General features: G+C 47.8%; 1 protein-coding gene and 1 pseudogene across 4 annotated transcripts in view; both read left to right on the top strand.

The window, feature by feature from the left end:
* DLGAP4 (DLG associated protein 4) overlaps positions 1 to 20,067 on the top strand; it is a 225,283-nt gene extending 205,216 nt beyond the window's left edge. For 3 of the 4 annotated variants that reach the window (XM_049779145.1, XM_049779146.1, XM_049779148.1), the window contains 3 exons: positions 16,321 to 16,412; positions 17,423 to 17,578; positions 18,303 to 20,067. In XM_049779145.1, the coding sequence (XP_049635102.1) occupies positions 16,321 to 16,412; positions 17,423 to 17,578; positions 18,303 to 18,521 (467 nt within the window). In that variant the 3' untranslated portion in view covers positions 18,522 to 20,067. Of the gene's footprint in view, positions 1 to 16,320; positions 16,413 to 17,422; positions 17,649 to 18,302 lie in introns of all 4 variants that reach the window. The other variant, XM_049779147.1, reaches the window with a different exon arrangement.
* Positions 13,993 to 14,123, top strand: LOC126019505 (uncharacterized; annotated as a pseudogene).
* Positions 20,068 to 22,001: the final 1,934 nt, after the last annotated feature.

The following is a 22,001-nucleotide window of genomic DNA, read 5'->3' as shown; positions in this document are numbered from 1 at the left end:
CGGGCCGGAGAGATAGGGTGTTTGCCTTGCATGCTGTATGCAGCAGATCCAGGAGGGACCTGTTCAATTCCTGGCATCTCATATGGTCCCCTAGCATGCCAGGGGCGATTTCTGAGTGCAGAGCCAGGAGTAAGTGCTGCTGGGTGTGGGGCCCCCCCAAAAAAAAAAAACCTAAAAAAAGTCCTTTCTTGGAAGACTACATCAAAACATTCAGGAAGTTATAAAGAAGCTTATCAAAAATATTGGGGCCGGAGAGATAGCATGGAGGTAGGGCATTTGCCTTGCATGCAGAAGGATGGTGGTTCGAATCCTGGCATCGCATATCCCTGATCCTGCCAGGAGTGATTTCTGAGCATAGAACCAGGAGTAACTTGAGTGCTGCCGGGTATGACCCAAAAACCAAAAAAAAAAAAAAAAAAAAAAAAAAAAAAACACACAAAACAAAAAATATGTAGCCACTTATAATTACACCACAATTTAAAAAAAAAAATGTAGCCTCCCCAAAAGTAGTTCTGACAGAGAAAAAATATAACTTCAAGTATCTTGAAAACAAATATGACTATAGTTCAAAAGATAGTTAAGAGAAACAATTTCGGGGCCAGAACAATAGTACAGTGATAGGGTGTTTGCCTTGCACGCTCCTGCTGACCCGACACAGACCCAGGTTCGATCCCCAGCATCCCATATGGTCCGCCAAGCCTTCCAGGAGTGAATTCTGAGCCCAGAGCCAGGAATAACCTGAGTGCTGCCAGGTATGGCCTAAACCCCACCCACCCCCGAAAAATAAAGAAAAACAAATTCCTTAAGACTACCTAAGTTTGGGGCCAGAGAGATAGCATGGAGGTAAAGGCATTTGCCTTGCATGCAGAAGGATGGTGGTTCAAATCCCGGCATCCCATATGGTCCCCCAAGCCTGCCAGGAGCAATTTCTGAGCGTAGAGCCAGGAAGAACCCCTGAGCGCTGCCGGGTGTGACCCAAAAACCAAGAAGAAAAAAAAAAAATGACTACCTATGTTTGTAATGTATTCTATTTCTTGGTTTGTTTTTGGGTCATACCCAGCAGCACTCAGGGGTTACTCTGGCTCTGTGCTCAGAAATCACTCCTGGCAGCCTCAGGGGACCTTTATAGGATGCTGGGATTTAGACCACTGCCCGTCCTGAGTCGGCAGTGGGCAACGCAAATGCCCTACCGCTGTTCTATATCTCTAGCCCTATTGTATTGTATTTTAAGTTCTTAATACTTTTATTGGGTTTACTTCTGATATTTTCTAGTTCTTATATAAAATTAATGATTTTTATATTTGTATATTCGAATTTACTGTTGCTGGTAGTAGGTATTGTTAAATTCAAATGTCTTTTCTTGGAACCTTATGTGCTAATCTTGTAGCCAAAATATATAACTCCCCTTTCTCTCTCTCTTTTTTTTTTTTGTTTTGTTTTTTGGGTCACATCTGGCATTGCTCAGGGGTTACTCCTGGCTCTATGCTCAAAAATTGCTCCTGGCAGGCTTGGGAACCATATGGGATGCCGGGATTCGAACCTATGACCTTCTGCATGAAAGGCAAACGCCTTACCTCCATGCTATCTCTCCGGCCCCTAACTCCCCTTTCTCTTGGATTTTTATCATCAGTTCTAACACTGTTTGCTGTAGTGGCAGTTCTGTCTCTCGAACTTGACTATGTCTCTTGCATATTTTGACATGAACCAGCTCAGGGCAGGAGAGTTGGATGAAAGGCATTTGGCCTTCACTCTCAGTCGCTGACTCGATGACCACCTACCATAGCCAGGAACTATTCTAGTTTTTAGAGATGTAGCCATGAGCCAAGTCCCTACCCTCATGGAAATGAAATAACCAAGACAAGCAGGTGTATGCTGTGATGGTTTGTGTGTATGATGGTTTTTTCCTGAGGAAAAAGCCTGCAAGTGCTGGGGTGGGGAGGACTTATCCATTCCCACAGAAGGTGACGTGGAAGGTCTCGCTGATGGGAAATTTAGTGATTTTTTTTTGGGGGGGGGCCACACCCGGTGATGCTGGCTATTCACTCAAATAGTTCTGGCTTGGGGGGACCATGTGGGATGCCAGGGGATCGAATCACTGTCCGTCCTAGGCTGGAACACACAAGGCTGATGCCTCACAGCTTCAGCCCCTCAGTGATTTTTTTTTTAAGGAAATTTGATGTGGAAGAGCTTATAGGCAGTGACCAAATAGAGAACATCTTAGAGGAAGAGCTGTCTGCTGTGGGGAGAGGGGATTGGGTTGCTGCAGGAGGCAGGAGTAAGGTGGGGACAAAACAGTCCAGAGTGGCCCCAGATTCAGGGCTGCACAGAGAATTTTTTCTTCTCAGAAAAGAACTTGACCCGGAGAGATAGCACAGTGGCGTTTGCCTTGCAAGCAGCCGATCCAGGACCAAAGGTGGTTGGTTCGAATCCCGGGTTGGTGTCCCATATGGTCCCCTGTGCCTGCCAGGAGCTATTTCTGAGCAGACAGCCAGGAGTAACCCCTGAGCACCTCCAGGTGTGGCCCAAAAACAAAACAAAAAAAGAAAAAGAAAAGAACTTGAAGAGTTTTCTTTCTATCTTCCTCCTATTTTTTTTTAACTCACCTAGTGTTGCTCAATGTTTACTCCTGGCTCTGCACTCAGGAATCATTCCTGGGGGTGCTCAGAGGATGACGAGGATCAAAACCAGGTCAGCACATGTAAGGCAAGTGCCCCTACCTGCTGTAGTATCTCTCCAACCCCCTTCTAATTTTCCCCCTTAGTGAAGTAAATAATTTTATTTAGGAAATGGGGCAGGGGGAGAAGGGAACTTCATAAAGTAATTACAGCATAGGGGAACTTCAGAATTGGAGTGTCTAGAGAAATTTTCTGTAACTTGGTGCTTTTTGCAAAAAAATTAATTGATTTACCATTTGTCTGCAGTTCTTGATAATATAGAGAATAGTTTCATATTTCTGTGTGTATAAACCTAATTGTAAACCTAATTGTACCCACCTCCAAAATTCTTTGTCTTCAGACTTTTAAAATAAGCCCTATACATGTTCTTTTTGTTTGTTGGGTTGGTTTTGGTTTTAGTTTTTGGGCCACACCTGGTGACACTTAGGATTTACTCCTGACTATGTGCTTGTTATACATATTCTTTCGGCATATTTTTCACAGAATCTAAGTTTAAATTTTATTGTATTTTGCTAGTTTGTCACCACAGTTATGGATATATGTGGGAACCCACAGTGATTTCTTTTCATTGCTGTCTTCCTTTGTATCATACACTTAATTTCCATTCTTTTTTTTAAAGCATGTTTTATTTATTTATTAATTGATTGGTTTTGGGGCTACTCCTGGCTCTGTGCTCGGAAATCGCTCCTGGCAAGTTTGGGGGTCCATATGGGATGCCAGGAACTGAACTGGATCCGTCCCAGGTTGACTGCATGCAAGGCAAATGCCTTACCACTGTGTTCTCTCTCCAGCTCCTAAATCCCATCCTTGTCACAGAAGACAGTCTGTGTTTTGTGACAGTCATCGAAGGTTTTTTGACTTATTGTAAGGTTATAAAAAGAATTTTTCAAATTAGTGTTTCAGTATACTTTGAATAAACGCCTAAGCTGGTTCCTCTGTTACTTTCATTTTCAGTTTGTTGTTCTTAGTTGTGGAGGCCCTAGTCAGTGGTTCGAATCCTGGCACCATATACAGTCCCCAGAGCACAACCAGAAATGACCCCCGAGCACTGCCCACTGTGGTCCAAACACCCCACCACCACCATTACCACCAAAAAGAAATATAATGTCTGAGGTAGTTCCAAAAGTCCAAATATTTTTTGTTTGGTTGGTTTTTGGGCCACACCTGCCAATACTCAGGGGTTTATTCCTAACTGTGAATTCAGGGATTACTACTGGCAGTGCTTGCAGTACCATGGTTCTAGGGATCAAACCCTTGGCTGCATACAAGGCAAAAGCCCTACTTGCTCTGTACTCTCTCTTTGTTCCCCCAACTTTTTTTTATTGCTGTTTAATGTCCTTAATTCATAAGACCACCTCATCAGTCAAAGATGAGCTACAGCTATGGGAATCCAGAATTCCAAGTGCCTTCCAGCCAGAGAAGGAAGCAGCAGTGGAAAAGGGCAGAGAGCTGGCCCCACACCCGCTCTGCTTGCTCTGATTCAGACCCAGCGCTTAAACACAGAGCCATACATACATAAGCTTGTAAAGGAGCCTGAGCAGTGCTTGTCTGAGCTGCTCTGGGTAGGCCTTCCTACAAATTTGAGGTTTCCACAGCTTCCTATTTGCAGACATCTGTGCTGTGTTGCTCTGTGCATGTTCTAAAGGCCTGACTGTGTTCGAACAACAGAAAGCCTGATTCCACGCTGGGTCTTTGAAACCCCAGTAAATGATTGTCATAGTTTGCATGCCATGCTTTAAATGTCCCATTTAAATACTTTGTCTTTGGAAGTTCATAGCATGGTGAAGAAATTTCTGGTTGTTTATTTTTATCTGAATTAAGTTGCTATTTGATAGAAATTTCAAAAAAAATAAATGGTTGCTTGTGAGAATAGGAAAAATTAGTGGTGAAAGCTAGTTATATCTGCCACAGAATTTGTATGTTGTATTCTCTTTTTTTGTTTTTGTTTTGTTTTGAGGCCATATCCAGTGATGCTCGGGAATTACTTCTGGTTCTTCACTTAGGATTTATTCTTGTCAGTGCTCAGGGGACCATATGGGATGCTGGGACTCAAATCTGGGTCGACCACATGCAAGGCTGTGCTATGGCTCTGGCCCCATTTCTCTTCTTTCAGCCCTTGATTTTTTTTTTTTTTTATTTTTATTTTTGGCCACCCAGTAGCGCTCAGGTTATTCCTGGCTCTGTGCTCAGAAATTGCTCCTGGAAGGCTTAGGGGACCATATAGGATGCCGGGATTCATACCACCGTCCTACATGCAAGGCAGACAACCTACCTCCATGCTATCTCTCCAGCCCCTTTTTGTTCAATCTTGTCTCTGAAATTTATCTACAGTGAAGTCTTAACTGTGCTTCATTCTTTTCATTGCATTCTGATGAATGAATATATTACTGCTTTTTCGTTTTAGTTTGGTTTTTGGTTTTTGGGTCACACCCGGCAGTGCGCAGGGGCTACTCCTGGCTCTATGCTCAGAAATCGCTCCTGGCAGGCTCAGGGGATTATATGGGATGCAGGGATTCGAATCACCATCCTTCTGCATGCAAGGCAAACGCCCTGCCTCCATGCTATCCCACTGGCCCCCTATTACTGCTCTTTTATTATGTTGATGAGCACTCAAATTTATTTCCAGTTTTCAGCTGCGGATATCACCATAGCATTGAGATAAAAATACTTCCTCCTGGGCCCGGAGAGATAGCACAGTGGGGCGTTTGCCTTGCAAGCAGCCGATCCGGTGTCCCATATGGTCCCCCAGGCCTGCCAGGAGCTATTTCTGAGCAGACAGCCAGGAGTAACCCCTGAGCACCGCTGGGTGTACCCAAAAACAAAACAAAACAAAACAAAAAAATACTTCCTCCTTTTAAGCCTACATACATTTTCGTGGCTTTTTATGAAGCCACAAAGCATTTTTTTTAGGTGGTGTTGTTTTCTTTTTTGGTTTGGGGACCACCCCCAGTGGTTCCCAGGGGTTACTTCTGGCAGATTCGAGGACCATGTGGGATGCTGGGGATCAATTCAGGGTCGACCACAAGCAAGGCAAATGCCCTACCTTTTGTACTATCGCTACAGCCCCAGAGCCACAGTTTTGTTACCATCAATGGGTGTAACTGGAGAGGCTCACATACTTAAAGAGAAGCCTTACACCATTCAGTGTTTTCTGTCTTCCCTTCCTCCAGCCCAAAACAGTCATTCATCTACTTTACTCTTAAGTTTTGCTTAGTCTAAATATTTCATATAAGTAGAATCATACAACATACTATTGTGCCCATTTTCTGTTTGTTTTTTCTTTTTGGATCCACTTTGCATGAATTTTAGGCTGTTTTAATTTTTCAGTGCCTTTTTCTTTCTGGTTTGGGCTTCCCACCTGGTGATAATCAGGGGTTACTCCAGACTCTGCACTCAGGAATTATTCCTGGTAGTGCTGTATGGGATGCCGGAGATTGAACCAGGATCGGGCATGTGCAAGGCAAGCATCCTACCCTGTACTATAACTCTGGCTCATGGTTTTATTTTGTTTTGCCTTTAGTCCATTATAGTGACTCTTCTTCTGGTTAAATTGCTCAAATGGGGGGCCGACGAGGTGGCGCTAGAGGTAAGGTGTCAGCCTTGCAGCCAAGGAAGGACCGTGGTTTGATCTCCGGGCTCCCATATGGTTCCCCCAAGCCAGGGGCAATTTCTGAGCACTTAGCCAGGAGTAACCCCTGAGCATCAAACGGGTGTGGCCCCAAAAACCAAAAAAAAAATTGTTCAAATGGAAATTTTTTACTGTGTGTGTTTAAATCTTATGGTTTCTCTTCTAACATAGTAACAGTAGTGTTTGTTTGGGGGGATTTGCTTGACAGTACTTAGGCTATTCCTGGCAGGGTGCTGGGGGTTCCTTTGCCAGTGGCAGGAATTGAGCCTGGTGGTCCAACTCGCCAACCCCAAACATGGTAAAATTTTTATATTTATCTATTTTGGTTTTTGGTGCTCAGGTCTTCCCCTGGTTCTGCCCTTAGGAATCATTCTTGGCAAAACTCGGGCAACCATTTAGGGTGCTGAGGATCAAACCCAGGTCAGTATAGCTCTACCAGCTATACTCTCTCTCTGACCCCAATATCTTTGTATTTGTTTTTTGTTTGTTTGTTTAGTTTTTGGGCCACACCCAGCAGCGCTCAGAGGTTATTCCTGGCTCTTTGCTCAAAAATCACTCCTAGGGGGCCCAGAGAGATAGCACAGCGGCGTTTGCCTTGCAAGCAGTCGATCCAGGACCAAAGGTGGTTGGTTCGAATCCCGGTGTCCCATATGGTCCCTGCCAGGAGCTATTTCTGAGCAGACAGCCAGGAGTAACCCCTGAGCACTGCCGGGTGTGGCCCCAAAACCAAAAAAAAAAAAAATCACTCCTAGGGCCTGAGGGATAGCACAGTGGTAGGGCGTTTGCCTTGCATGCAGCTGACCTGGGACGGACCAGGGTTCAATTTCCAGCATTCTGTATGGTCCCCCGATCCTGCCAGGAGTAACTCCTGAATGCCACCAGATGTGACCAACACACCAAAAAAAGAAATCGCTTCTGGCAGACTTGGGGGACCATATGAATACCAGCAGATCAAACCGTGGTCCGTCCTAGGCTAGTACCCATCCTAGGCTAGCCTTACCTCTCCGTGCCACCGGTCTGGCCCCTAGACATTGTCTCTTAAATCTTAATGCTATATATAGGATTGTGCAGTTAGTTAGCTGTGGATCTGAAGAAAAAAATAACTTTTTCACTTAACAATGTAAAACATATATTTGTGCAAATTAATAGTCAGTTAACAAATTTAAGGGGTCAGGGCTGGAGAGATAGCACAGCGGCGCTTGCCTTGCAAGCAGCCGATCCAGGACCTAAGGTGGTTGGTTCGAATCCCAGCGTCCCATATGGTCCCCCGTGCCTGCCAGGAGCTATTTCTGAGCAGATAGCCAGGAGTAACCCCTGAGCACTGCCAGGTGTGGCCCCCCCAAAAAAAAATTTAAGGGGTCAGGGCTGGAGAGATAGCACAGCGGCACTTGCCTTGCAAGCAGCCAATCCAGGACCTAAGGTGGTTGGTTCGAATCCCAGCGTCCCATATGGTCCCCCGTGCCTGCCAGGAGCTATTTCTGAGCAGATAGCCAGGAGTAACCCCTGAGCACTGCCAGGTGTGGCCCCCCCAAAAAAATTTAAGGGGTCAGGGCTGGAGAGATAGCATGGAGGTAAGGTGTTTGTCTTTCATGCAGAAGGTCGGTGGTTCAAATCCCGGCATCCCATATGGTCCCCTGAGCCTGCCAGGAGCAGTTTCTGAGCATAAAGCCAGGAGTAATCCCTGAGCACTGTCAGATATGACCCCAAAAAAAAAAAAATTTAAGGGATACCACTTCCGCCCCCTGCTATCTGCCCTGCTGTCCTAGCCACAGCAAAGCTTCAAAAGAGCCGAAGGTTGCCAATCTCTGGGCTAGGACAGTTAGTTATTAGAGCCAGGCCTGGGTTCACTCCCTGCACCATGTTGTGTCCTAGGAGTCACTGTTATAACCCTGGAGGCCTCAGAGTATCCCTGGATAGCTGTAGTAATGCCCAACACCTTATGGCCTGAGCAGCACCATGTCCTTGAGCCTTTGTGTTGGAATATTGCTGGTTGGTCAAGTACTGCTGGGTGCACCTTGAGCACCCCTGGAGTCTATCAGCCCTCCCAAAAGTAGATATCAGTCCTTTTGTTTTGGGGCCACACTCAATGCTCAGAGCTTACTCCTGGCTCTCAGGGACCTCCTGATAATGCTCAGTGACCATATGGAATGCCAAGGATTGAATTATGTCAGCTACGTGCAGGGCCGGAGTGATAGCACAGTGCTAGGGCATTTGCTTTGCACATGGTCGACCCGGGACAGACAGTGGTTCGAATCCCAGTATCCCATATGGTCCCTTGAGCCTGCCAGGAACGATTTCTGAGCACAGAGCCAGGAGTAACCCCTGAGGCATCGCCAGTGTGACCCACCCCCTTCCTCCCCCAAAAAAGAGAAAAAAAGTCAGCCATGTGCAAGTGCAAGGCCAGTTACATTATCCCCTTCCTTTTTTTTGTTTTTGTTTTTGTTTTTGTTTTTGGATCGCACCCAGCAGCGCTCAGGGGTTACTCCTGGCTCTATGCTCAGAAATAGCCCATGGCAGGCATGGGGGACCATATGGGATGCCAGGATTCAAACCACGGTCTTTCTGCATGAAAGCCAAACGCCTTACCTCCATGCTATCTCTCCAGTCCCTATCCCCTTCCTTTCTCTCTGGCCCCTAAGTCAGCAATTTTATGGCTGCTGCTTAAAAAAAAATAATTTGTTCTTTCCCCTCTGCTTTTTGGAGATTTTTCTCCTGGTATTTGAATTTTGCCTGTTGGACTGTGCAATACCTAGGCATGATTTTCCTTTTCTTTTTTTTTTCTTTTTTTTTTTTTTTGTGGTTTTTGGGCCACACCCGGCAGTGCTCAGGGGTTACTCCTGGCTTCATGCTCAGAAATTGCTCCTGGCAGGCACGGGGGACCATGTGGGACTCCGGGATTCGAACCGATGACCTTCTGCATGAAAGGCAAACGCCTTACCTCCATGCTATCTCCTTTTCTTTTTATTCCAAGTTGATGTTTGCAGAATTTCTTGAATTCTGTACTTTAAATAGCACTTTTGGGGGGCATACCCAGTGACACTTAGGGGTTACTCATGGCTATGCGCTCAGAAATCCCGCCTAGCTTGGGGGACCATATGGGATGCCGAGATTCAAACCACAGACCTTCTGCATGTAAGGCAAACACCCTACATCCATGCTATCTCTCCGGCCCAATATTATTATGATTTTTAATTCCATTACTATAGTTTCAGTACTAAAATTTTCTTTCCCCACCTCTTTCCTTTTTTTAAATAAAATTTTTGATTCACCATGAAATAAAATTACGAAGTTGTTTATGATTAAGTTTCTTTTTTGTTTTGTGTTTTTGTTTGTTTGTTTTGTTTTGTTTTGTTTTTTTGGTTTTTGTTTTAGTTTTTGGGTCACAACCGGCAGCACTTGGGTTCCTCCTGGCTCTATGCTCAGAAATCGCTCCTGGCAGGCTCAGAGAACCATATGGGATGCCAGGATTCGAACCACCGCCCTACCTTCATGCTATCTCTCCAGCCCTCATGATTTTTAGTCAGACTATTCCAACACTTTCATCAGTGCACATTTCTTTTTTTTTCTTTTTCTTTTTTTTTTTTTTTGGTTTTTGGGCCACACCCGTTTGACGCTCAGGGGTTACTCCTGGCTATGTGCTCAGAAATTGCCCCTGACTTGGGGGGACCATATGGGACGCCGGGGGATCGAACCGAGGTCCTTCCTTGGCTAGCGCTTGCAAGGCAGACACCTTACCTCCAGCGCCACCTACCCGGCCCCCAGTGCACATTTCTTGCCACCAATATCCTATTATCCTATTTCCCTCCTGCCCTTTCTCTCCCACCTCCTGCTTCTGTGGAAGGCATTCTTTCTCTCTCTCTCTCTCTCTCTCTCTCTCTCTCTCTCTCTCTCTCTCTCTCTCTCTCTCTCTCTCTCTCTCTCTCTCTCTCTCTCTCTCTCTCTCTCTCTCCTCCCTCTCCTCTCTCTCTCTCTCTCCTCTCTCCTCCCTCTCCTCTCTCTCTCTCTCTCTCTCTCTCTCTCTCTCTCTCTCTCTCTCTCTCTCTCTCTCTCTCTCCCTCCCTCCCTCCCCTCTCTCTCCCACCCCACCCCACCCCACTTTTAGGCATTTCACACCTTTTATTTGTGTTGCTCATGGAAATCACATTCCCAGCCCTTCTGCTTGATTCTCTGAAGGAAAAGTATTGCTGATGAAATTCATCTTGTCACACTTGCCTGAAACTGTTGAGTTTTTTGTTTGTTTGTTTTTGAGGGGTGGGTGTAACACCTGAAGGTACCCAGGGTTCAGTGACAGCAGTCCTCAGAGCCCATGCAGTATGGGGAACTGGGAATTGAACCCAGGGCTCCCACATGTAAAGTCCATGTCCCAGCTCTGGAGCACCTCCCAGCCCCAGATCTTTATTGTTCCTCCTATCGGTATGCAGCCTCCCAACCTTTCTATTTTGGGGATCTTTCTCACTCTCTCCAAATATGCTTAGAACTTTTTCTCTAATGCCAGAAACTATTTGAAAACTGGGATGATTTTTGCACTCATCAAGAAAGGAATTGCTGGGCCCGGAGAGATAGCACAGCGGCGTTTGCCTTGCAAGCAGCTGATCCAGGACCAAAGGTGGCTGGTTCAAATCCTGGTGTCCCATATGGTCCCCCGTGCCTGCCAGGAGCTATTTCTGAGCAGACAGCCAGGAGTAACCCCTGAGCATCGCCGGGTGTGGCCCAAAAACCAAAAAGAAAAAAAAAAAGAAAGTAATTGCTGGGCCGGAGCAATAACATGGCAGGTAGGACATCTGCCTTGCACATGGCTAACTGAGGACCAACCCAGGTTCAATCCTCGCATCCCAGAGCCAGGAGTAACCCCTGAGTCCCACACCCAAAAAAATAAAAGACTTGCTAGGCTGGAGTGGTAGCAAATCGGTAGGGCATTTGCCTTGCAGGCAGCCAACCCAGGTTCAATCTCCAGCATCTCATATGGTCCTCCAGCCTTCAAGGAGTAATTTCCTTATTTCTTTTTGTTTTGTTTTGTTTTGGGGTCATACCTGGCATCGCTCAGGGGTTACTCCTGGCTCTGTTCTCAGAAATCGCTCCTGGCAGGCATGGGGGACCATATGAGATGCCGGATTCAAACCACCAGCCTTCCTGGATTGGCTTTATGCAAGGCAAACACCCCACCACTGTGCTATCTCTCTGGCCTGCCCTCAAGGAATAATTTCTGAGCTCAAAGCCCAGAGTAACCCCTGAATGCCACTGGGTATGGCCCAAAAATAAATAGAAAAAAAGGAATTGCTTCTATTTCTCTCAAAGTGTTAGAGTGGAGCCAAACCAGTGTGCTCCTACCTGGGCATGAGCCCATTCACAGCTGCATTTTCTGAGGGCTGGCTGTTCTGTGAACCTCTGTCCAGGTGAACACTGGGGTGGCTGCCATCTCGGCACACAGAATAAGCTCCAGCTTTGTTCTCCCGTTGCTGAAACTGCTCAGCTAATCAATCCTTGATTGATGTTGAGTCCTTCCTAGCAGTTGCCCTGGTCTGGGGGAATGACATCTTGCTCTGGCTTTAGAATTTGTCTCTAGATTATTTAAGTGGAACCATAAGTGTTTGACTTATTTCACTTAGCATATTTTTAGGGCTCATCCATACTGTAACCTTATGAGAACTTCATTTTATTGGGGGATGCATCCGAGAATGCCCATGTTACTTTAGACTCTGTGCTCAGAACTCACTATTAGGTGGGATTCAGAGTTCCCCCACCAAAAAAGAAGGCTCTGGTGTCATCTTAGGGTTTGTGGGGTTTGAGGGGATAACTCCTGGCTCTGCAGTCAGGAATCACTCCTTGATGGGTCTCGGGGCACCATAGAGAAGGCAGAGGATTGGACCTGGATAGGCCATGTGCAAGGCAAGCACCACCCTAATCACCGTTTTATCGCTCCAGCCCAAGTGTACAGTTTTTATGGGCGAGAATTTATAAAATGTTCAAGGAACAGATGACACAATAGTGCACTTTAATTCTATATATAGTTATGATCATAGGTCTAAAAGTCTTAAGGTCTCTCTCTGCTCATATTTATTGAACATAATAATTAAAATGTTTTGGAAAACAAGATTTTTTAGTGTAACTTCCAGTTTTCAACATGGACACAATACTTTGCTTAACTTTAGCCCTCCCTTAGAAATCACTGAAAAGGGTATCACAACGGTAGGGCGATTGCCTTGCACACAGCCAACCCAAGACCCAGGTTCAATTCCTGTTCCACATGGTCCCCCAAGCCTGCCAGGAGTGACTTTTGTTTGTTTTGTTTTGGGGCCACACCGGTGAGGCTCAGGGGTTACTCCTGGCTATGCGCTCAGAAATCACTACTGAATTGGGAGATTATATGGGACATCTGGGATCAAATCAAGGTCCATTCTGGGTAGCCACATGCAAGGCAAACGCTATTGCTCCTGACCCAGGAGTGACTTCTGAGCACAGAGTAACCCCTGAGCGCTGCTGGGTATGGCCCAGAAAAACAAAACAAAACAAATGAATCATTGAAAAGTGCAAACACAAACAAGAAATTAAAATGTACCTTTGTCTAGACTGGAATTCTGGAACAAAGAGAGGGAGCCATCCTGCTACCCACAAGGGTTCAGGTTAAAGTGGCCAGGCCAGTTTCCAGAGTAGCAAAGCTTGAGAGGCCCAGGAATCTCTCACTGCAATTAGAAGGGAGAGGGGTTGTAGGTTTCTAAAGCCTGGTTAAGCCAAGGGGTTTACCTCCAAGCAGCCTCTGAGGTGCCTCAAAGGTGAAACAAGGTGGTGTTTTCCTGCCTCAGGAACTCCATTAGCTTTTTTGGACTTGTTGCCCACAAAAGAAAAAGAAGTTTTTCTCTATTGAGAAGTGAGTAAATTAACAAAGGAAAGGAACACAAGCACTAAATAGATAATATAGTAACAGTGAACATTCACCAGAAAATTGTTACCAGGCAATAGATGAAAATCATTATATGTAAGTCTGAAAATGCAAATCATGTGTTCCCCCAATCAGAGACACATGTGACAGAGGATTCCAGGAGGAAGGCCAGAGAGATAGCACAGGAGTTAAGGTGCTTGCCTTGCAAGAGGCTGGCCCAGGTTCGATCTTTGGCATCCTATATGGTCTGCAGAGCACAACCAGGAATAACTTCTGAGTGTGCTGGGTGTGGTACCCCCCTCAAAAAAAAAAAAAACAAGGAGGAGATAAAACATGAATCCCATAGCCAAAGTGACAATACAGTGAGGAGGGCATTTGCCTTGCATGTGGCTGACCCAGGTTCGATCCCCAACATCTCATATGGTCCCCAGAGCCTACCAGGAATGATTCCTGAGCTCAGAGCCATAAGTAATCCCTGAGCACCACAAGGTGTGGCCGAAACACAAACGAAAAAAAGCATGAACCCCAGGGACTGAACATCGTACAGCGGGTAGGGAATTTGCTTGTAGGCGACAGACCCAGGTTTGGTCCCCCACATACCATTTGGCATCCTATAGGTGGCACACACACACACACACACACACACACACACACACACACATTTATTTGGCATCCTATAGGTGGCACACACACACACACACACACACTCACTCTCTCTCTCTCCCCTCTCCCCTCTCTACTCTCCCCTCTCCCCTCTGCAGTCTCCCCTGTCCCCTGTCCCCTCTCCTCTCCTCTGTCCTCTCTCTCTCATCATACTGACCTGGCAGGTAAGATACCATGATCATGAAGGTGGTTTTCCCAGGGTGAGGCTTATCTATTGCACTCCGGATGTGCTGACCCTGCGATTTCCTCAAATGTGGGAAACTCGAGTGCATAATTTAATATTTAAAAAAAAAAAAAAAAGGGTGGGTCCAGCGTGCTGGCACTAGAGGTAAAGTGTCTGCCTTGCAAGCACTAGCCAAGGAAGGACCAAGGTTCGATCCCCCGGCGTCCCATATGGTCCCCCAAGCCAGGGGCAGTTTCTGAGCGCTTAGCCAGGAGTAACCCCTGAGCATTAAACGGGCATGGCCCGAAAAACAAAAAAAAAAAAAAAAACAATGAGCCCTGGAACTAGGACAAAAAAACTTAGAACCAAATTTTTCCCAGGAAACTCAAAGAGCTTAAGTCTTGCTGTCAAAGGACCTGGAAAGTAGGACTGAGAGCTGGGGGTAAATTCCTGGTACACACAGAACCTACTGAGTAGCATGCAGGAGAGAAACATTTCTGGCTGGATCCAGCGTGGGAAAGGAAGGAAAAATCTCTCCTGTTGATGTCCCCAAAACAAAACTATACAGAACCACTTTGTTCTACAAGGGAAGATGCCCGTTTTCTTCTCAGGAATTTTCCCCCCCTCAGGAATATTTTAAAGCTTTGGATTTCAGAGTTTGTTTGGACTTTGGTTTTGGTTTTGGTTTTTTTCCCCTCTGCATTCAGGAATCACTCCTGTGCTCAGGGGACCATATAGGATCCAAGGATTGAACCCGAGTCGTCTGTGTGCAAGGGAAATGCCCTTTCTACTGTGCATTTCCTCTCTGACCTTACTGTTGTGTTTTCTTTTTTTATTATTTTATTGTTCTTAGTCTAATCAGATTTTCTTTCGTTTGTTTTTGTTTTTGTTTATGGCCCACATCAGGGGTTACTCCTGGCTATGCACTCAGAATCGCTCCTAGGGGCCGGAGAGATAGCATGGAGGAAAGGCGTTTGCCTTGCATGCAGAAGGTCGGTGGTTCGAATCCTGGCTTCCCATATGGTCCCCTGAGCCTGCCAGGAGCGATTTCTAAGCATAGAGTCAGGAGTAACCCCTGACCCAAAAATCTAAAAAAAAAAAAAAATCACTCCTGGTTTGGGGGACATATCAGATGCTGGGGGATCAAACTGCGGTTTGTCCTAGGTTAGAGCATGCTAGGCAGACATCCTACTGCTTGCGCCACCACTCCAGCCCCAGATCTTCTATTTTTTTTTTTTGTTTTTGTTTCTCAGTTTTTTTGGGCCACACTCTTTTGACACTCAGGGGTTACTCCTGGCTATGCACTCAGAAATTGCCCCTGGCTTGGGGGGATCTTAAGGGATGCCTGGGTATTGAACCACGGTCCGTCCTAGGCTACCTCTAGCACCACCTCTCTAGTCTCAGATTTTCTATTTCTTTTTTGGGGGAAGGGGGTCTCTCCGGCCCAGATTTTCCTTTTTTCTTTTTTTTTTTCTTTTTTTTTTTGGTTTTTGGGTCATACCCAGCAGTGCTCAGGGGCCACTCCTGGCTTTTAGCTCAGAAATCGACCCTAGCAGACACAGGGGACCACGTGGGATGCCGGGATTCAAACCACCGTTCTTCTGCATAAAAGGCAAACGCCTTATCTCCATGCTATCTCTCCGGCCCCAATTTCTTAAAGTTTATTCGTGGGAGCCGGAGCAATTGCACAGCAATAGGGTGTTTGCCTTGTACAATGCTGACCCAGGACAGACCTGGTTTTTTGGGGGTTTTTCTTTTTTTTGACAGACCTGGTTTTGATCCCCGGTGTCCCATATGATCCCCTGAGCCGGGCGCGATTTCTGCTGAGATTTAGAACCACCGTCCTTTTACATGCAAGGCAAAACGCCTTACCACTGTGCTATCACTCCAGCCTCAGGAAATTCTTTTCATTTAAACTGTTTTCAGGGGCCAGAGCAGTGGCACAAAGGATAGGGTGTTTGCCTTGCAGGTGCTAACCTAGGACAGACCGCAGTTCAATACCCCAGTGTCCCATATGGTCCCCCAAGGAGTGATTTCTGATCTCATAGCCAGAAGTTACCCCTGAGTGTCACCGGGTGTGGCACCAAAAGCAAAAAAAAAAAACCTTTTTTCAAATATTTTGCCATAAAGTTTAGGAGCAAGAAGGTGGGCCTCATTATTTACATATTCCACAGTGAGAGTGGATGAATATAGATAAAAATGAAGACCAGATGCTATAATAAATAGTTATTTGTGTCCAAAGGTGGGGCAAGGACATGATTCTGACCCCCACATCCCTGCACTCTGCTCAGTCCTCTCCTATCTTGTCTCTCAGTCTTAGGTAAAGTTCTTAGTGCTGTGGGCAGTGCCCAGCTCCTGATGTCCCAGAAATTCCAGCAGTTCCGGGGTCTCTGTGAGCAAAATTTGGTGAGTGTGATTCTTCCTGCATAGAATGACTTCAGAACTTCACTGGATTAGCTGCCCAGGCCCCATTGCTGTTCCCTCAGGCATGAGAAGGGTGTCAGGGACACATGTCCTAACATGAGAAAGGGTCCTGCCACCACACCCAAACTTCTGGCACAGAAATGAAGTCACTGGTACAGTGGACAAGCATTTTTCTTGCACACAGCCAACCCAGATTGAATTCTTGACAACCCATATGATGCCCTGAGCATCACCAGAAGTAATTCCTGAGTGCAGAGACAGAAGTAACCAACCCCTGAGCACTGTTGGGTATAGCCTCTGCCCCCCAAACTGTGAAGTCCATGAAAAACATGGAAAGTTCAGTATCAGTCAGTTCTATTATCCAGGCCAGGAAAAGGCTCAGTGGGCTGGAGAGTGATGCTTGGTCTCCTGAGCACCACTGGGTGTGGCCCCAAAGCAAAGAATAATAATCCACCTATTGGAAGAGAGCTTCAAAGTAAAGATAACAGAATAGCACCACTTGGAGCAGGAGAGCCTGCCCCCGGGGCTGAGCACATGCCCCACACATGCAAGGGCCTAAGTTGGATCTCCAGCATGATGTCTGCTCTTCTCTCTCACTCTTACCACATAGCTTCTCCTTTGGAAGGGAGTCAGTGTGTCCAGGACAATCATGGTGAAGGAGGCTTGGTCAGAAAATGAGATGATAGGGAGGACCCACCTGGGATCCATCCTAGCTTCCCGCTCCCCTCCCCCCCCCCTGTGGAAGGGAGACAGTCGTCAACCAGGCTCCAGGAGTGTCTTCCTTCCTCGTTTTGGCTACAGCAGGGAAACAGGCCCAGGCCCTCCCAAGGCACTTGACCTTGAGGGCTGCTGGTGGCCAGCAATTGGCTTCATTGCCTCATAGATATTCCTCCTGACCCTGGGAGCAAGCAATTGTACTAGGAAGAGGAGGGCACAGGACTAGCGCCTGCCTTGCTTGCCCCACTGATCCTTATTGTTCCTCCCACACATAGAACCCTGACGCCAACCCGCGTCCCACTGCCCAGGACCTGGCCGGGTTCTGGGACCTGCTGCAGCTGTCCATCGAGGACATCAGCATGAAGTTTGACGAGCTCTACCACCTCAAGGCCAACAGCTGGCAGCTGGTGGAGACCCCCGAGAAGAGGAAGGTGAGCATGGAGCAGTGCGGAGGGGAAGTCCAGGGACAAATTCCTGGTCGGCAATAACGCTGCCACATCGGTCAGTGCGCTTGGCTCCCTTCTTCGTGTGTCGTCTTTAAGCTGGGGCCTCACGTCCATCCGTGTGCGGGGGGGGGGGGGGGTCCATGCTCGGCACCTGCCCCAGCATGCTGCTCGCTCTGTGTAGTTGAGGCCGCCCCCAAGCATGCCCAGTCCTCCCTGCATGTCCAAAAAGGGGACCCCTCCTGGGAGTCACAGTCCACGTGTGTGGACAAGTGGTTAGAACTTGGGGGGACCTGACGAAGGTTCTCCTCCTGGGGATAGCTTCCTTCTCATGGTAAAACAGTAGCCCCCAGCAACCCTGGTCTCCCTGCTAGGGGACTGTAGCTGGCACCTCTAGAACCACACATGAAGTATGACTTGGGAGCCGCAAACCTGAAGACCCCATGCCCTCTCACAGGCTGGGGATAGGCCAGTCTGTCCATCCCTCTCTGTTTCTAAGCTTGCTTCCTGCTCCTGTGCCTCGTGCCATTTGTTTCCACCATCATCGCTTCTCGTGGCTTCCCTGTACCACGTGCGCGTTGCTTGGGGATGGGGGGAATATAGGGGTGGAGGGGGATACCAGCTGCCAGCATATGATCGGGCTTAGAGAGTTCCACATGCACACACACAATGTGGCACCTTTATTTTATTTTTTCTTCCCTCCTCACTAAAGGAAGAGAAGAAACCGCCCCCTCCAGTCCCAAAGAAGCCAGCCAAATCCAAGCCAGCAGTGAGCCGGGACAAAGCCTCAGATGCCGGGGACAAGCAGCGTCAAGAGGCCCGCAAGAGACTGCTGGCGGCCAAACGGGCCGCCTCTGTGCGGCAGAACTCGGCCACAGAGAGTGCGGACAGCATCGAGATTTATGTCCCCGAAGCCCAGACCCGGCTCTGAGAACCAGCAAGGATTGATACTTTCAAGTCTTTCGCGACAAAAAAAAAAAAAAAACCCACACAAACTAAATGCAAATGGAACAAAATTTTCTCCACCTTTAGCACGGTCGTTGTCTAGAGACCCTGAGCCAACTTTCCGATTGATGTATCCAAGGGCTCACAATTTGGCTTTTTTGGGTCCCTTCCAGGTTTAGATTATGAAGTCTTCATACAGAAGGAAGTCAACACACAACTCTTTCAAACTTTTCCTCCTCTTGCTGGCCTCGGTGGACTAGATAGGTAGCCTGAGGTGGCCTGCGGTCTTGTTACCTTGTTCTAACGAGAACCAATCTGGCTTGTTTACAAGACGAGCGTCCAAGGGGCAGCCTTGGGCATCTGCCATGTCCTCCCTCCCTGCTCACCCCGCTGTGACCTTGGAGTTTTCATTCTTCCGTTGTTTCTCTTTCCCCCTTGAAGCTCACACAGGGGTCACCATCCTGGCTGGCAGCTGACTGGTCCCCAGCCCTTTCTGTGGTTGGGGGCCCAGAGACAGACAAGCATCTCCCTCCCACCAAGTGCTCACACACAGTCACACACGCGTGCACACGCAGACATAGCTTCTCCCCGAGGCACGGTGCCCACTGCCCCACACACATACACCCATACCCCCAGCCAGGCCCAGGATGCCTCTGGGCAGGACTGAGAGGCGGGCTCGAGGCTCCTCCGGGGAGGAAATGAGATCAAAGCCACATCACCACACTCCTGCCTCTCCTCCAGCCCCCTCCTTCCATGGACCGTCTGGCTCAGAGTGACACGCAGGGGACAAGAGCAGGACCTCCGTTTCAGGGGTCTCTGGCCCCGGCAGAGCCCGTGTACAGAACCGGGGGCGGGCGGCTGAGTCTACGTCGTGTACATATGCACATAGACCTTAGAGTGTATATTTAACAAGCGCCCATCTGCTCACCCGTGCCCACCAGCGCCACCGCTGGCTCTCGGGGCACCTGGCAGGAGGCGGGTGTGTGAATAGCATATATTTTTACATGTACTATATCTAGGTGTGTGTACAAGTGTGTGTAAAAATATAGACCTTGTGTGTAAGCAGCCCCTTCCTCTTTTACTTTCTCCAGTCCCTCCCCGCCATCCCAGGGGCCCACCTGCCCAGCCTGAGTTTATTGTTCTCTTCTGTTTTTTTGTTTTTGTGTTTTTTTTTTTTTTTGTCCCAATCCTCTTCTTTCCCGTACCCTTCAGTCCCACTCCCAGGGTGTCCTGACCCTGAGCTGCAAAAGGCCTGCAGGGCGGGGAGGCAGGGGAGCGTGGGCCATGGTAAAAGAGCTCAGGCCACGGGGCTCTAATCTGCTATGGGGGGTACCTGGCGCCAGACATGTCTATGCGTCTGGGCTTGCTGCAAGGGCCTGCTCTGGGGCCCCATTCCAGCTTGGCCGCCGTCTGTGACCTTGGGCAAGTCACTTGACCTCTGTGTGCCTCAACTTCCTCCTCTGTAACATGGGGACAGTCCCGCCCCTCCCTACCTCACAGGCATGTTGTGAGAATAAATGAGGTAATGTGTACCAAGGGCTCGTGGTGTTACTGTGATGGGGAGTAGGGATGTGCGCGAGTGTGGTTGCCACCAGGAGATAAGCCACAACTCTCCTAGAGAGCATTCTGGAGATAGCAGAGCACCGGGATCTGAGCCCACACAAGAAAGCTACTTTCTGAGGGCCACAGCAATAACACAATGGGCAGGACGCTTGCCTTGCATGTGGTGGACCTGGATTTGATCCTCCGTATCCCATGTGGTCCCTTGAGCCCAACAGGAGTACTTCCAGAATGCAGAGCCATGAGTAACCCTGAGCATCATCAGGTGCTCAAAAAGAAAAAGCAACACTCAGCATTTCCACACCCACCAGCTCCCCATGAGAAGAAGCTGTGAAAAGCCTCCCTGGGAGGTCTCGAGCTCACTGGACTGGAACAGGAGCCCCAGGCTCAATCCCCAGACTTGCATGGTCCCCAAGCACTGGCTGGTATGACCCCAAAACAAACACATATATACACACTTGCTAAAGAGTACCGCAAGCTCCTTGAAGCAAGTGCAATCCCCTACATCCCATAAGGTCCCCTTTGAAATGGTTCTGGGGACAACTCTGGAGATCCCTGATCCCAGGCCAGGAATGGGGAACATAGCAGCCCTTCTCTCCTGGGCTTGTGCTGCCACCCCCTCCCATGAACACCTCGCTGTACTCTGTCTCAATCCTGGGGTGTGGGCATCTTCTGGGGCCTGCTCCATCCTGAGACCAGACTGGAGATCTCTTAAGAGTAAATGTCGGGGCTGGGAAGGTGGCGCTAGAGGTAAGGTGTCTGCCTTGCAAGCGCTAGCATAGGACGGACCACGGTTCGATCACCCGGTGTCCCATATGGTCCCCCAAGCCAGGGGCGATTTCTGAGCGCATAGCCAGGAGTAACCCCCTGAGCGTCAAACGGGTGTGGCCCAAAAACCAAAACCAAAAAAAAAAAAAAAAAAGTAAATGTCAAGGCCTGGGGTGGCTTTGGGCACTGAGCTGGACAGACTCTTGAGTAAATGAGGGAGAAAGTGCCTACTGCATCAGGGATGGGACATCAAGGTCCAGTCTAGAACTCAGGGAAGGACTCATTAACCCAGGGGTGGGGGAGTGGAGAATAAGCACTGGGCCCTGACATATCCCACTGATAAAAATGGAAGGAAAGGGGGCCAGAGCGGTGGCATAAGCAATAGGGTGTCTGCCTTTGCACACGCTAACCTAGGACAGACCGCAGTTTGATCCCCAGCATCCCATATGGTCCCCCAAGCCAGGAGTGATTTCTGAGCGCATAGCAAGGAGTAACCCCTGGGCGCCGCCAGATGTGGACCAAAAAAATTTAAAAAATGGAAGGAAAGGAGAGAAGGATTTGAAAAACAGTATTGGACAATCATGATAGTAGGTGGTGTTGCCATTCCATCTCCAAGAAACAGTCTATAAATTAATCTGAATGAATATATTAACTCTAAAAAAAGGAGAAACAGTCATTTTATGATGGAAAAATATGACAGAAGTAACCTGAATTAGATGGTCAAGTTTATATATAATAAGGAAAAAAATCTCATAATTCTGACTCTATGCTCCCAATGGGGTAGGATTTGACATGATAATAGTGACTTCCCTGTCAAGAACACAGAATCCAAGGCTAGAGCAATAGTAGAGCTGGTAGAACATTTGTTGCACATAGCCAACCTGAGTTCAATCCCCGGCACCCCAGATAGTCCCCCAAGCCTGCCAGGAGTGATTCCTGAGTAACCCTGAGCAGTGCCAGGTGTGATCCAAAAACAAGGATGAGTCAAAGTTTCTCAAGAGAACACACAAAGTAACAGGCCTGGACTGAAAATGTCAGTGTCATGAAGACAATGGGAGGGAACAGTTTCAGAGAAATTCGGGGTATCTCAATGAATACAGAAAAGGCATCTGACCAAGCTCTTCATGCAGGGTCCAGA

Source organism: Suncus etruscus, chromosome 9 (genome assembly GCF_024139225.1).
Source record: "Suncus etruscus isolate mSunEtr1 chromosome 9, mSunEtr1.pri.cur, whole genome shotgun sequence".
Lineage (NCBI taxonomy): Eukaryota > Metazoa > Chordata > Mammalia > Eulipotyphla > Soricidae > Suncus > Suncus etruscus.
The sequence above is the reverse complement of the archived record's forward strand: the minus strand, read 5'-3'. Positions and strand labels throughout refer to the sequence as shown.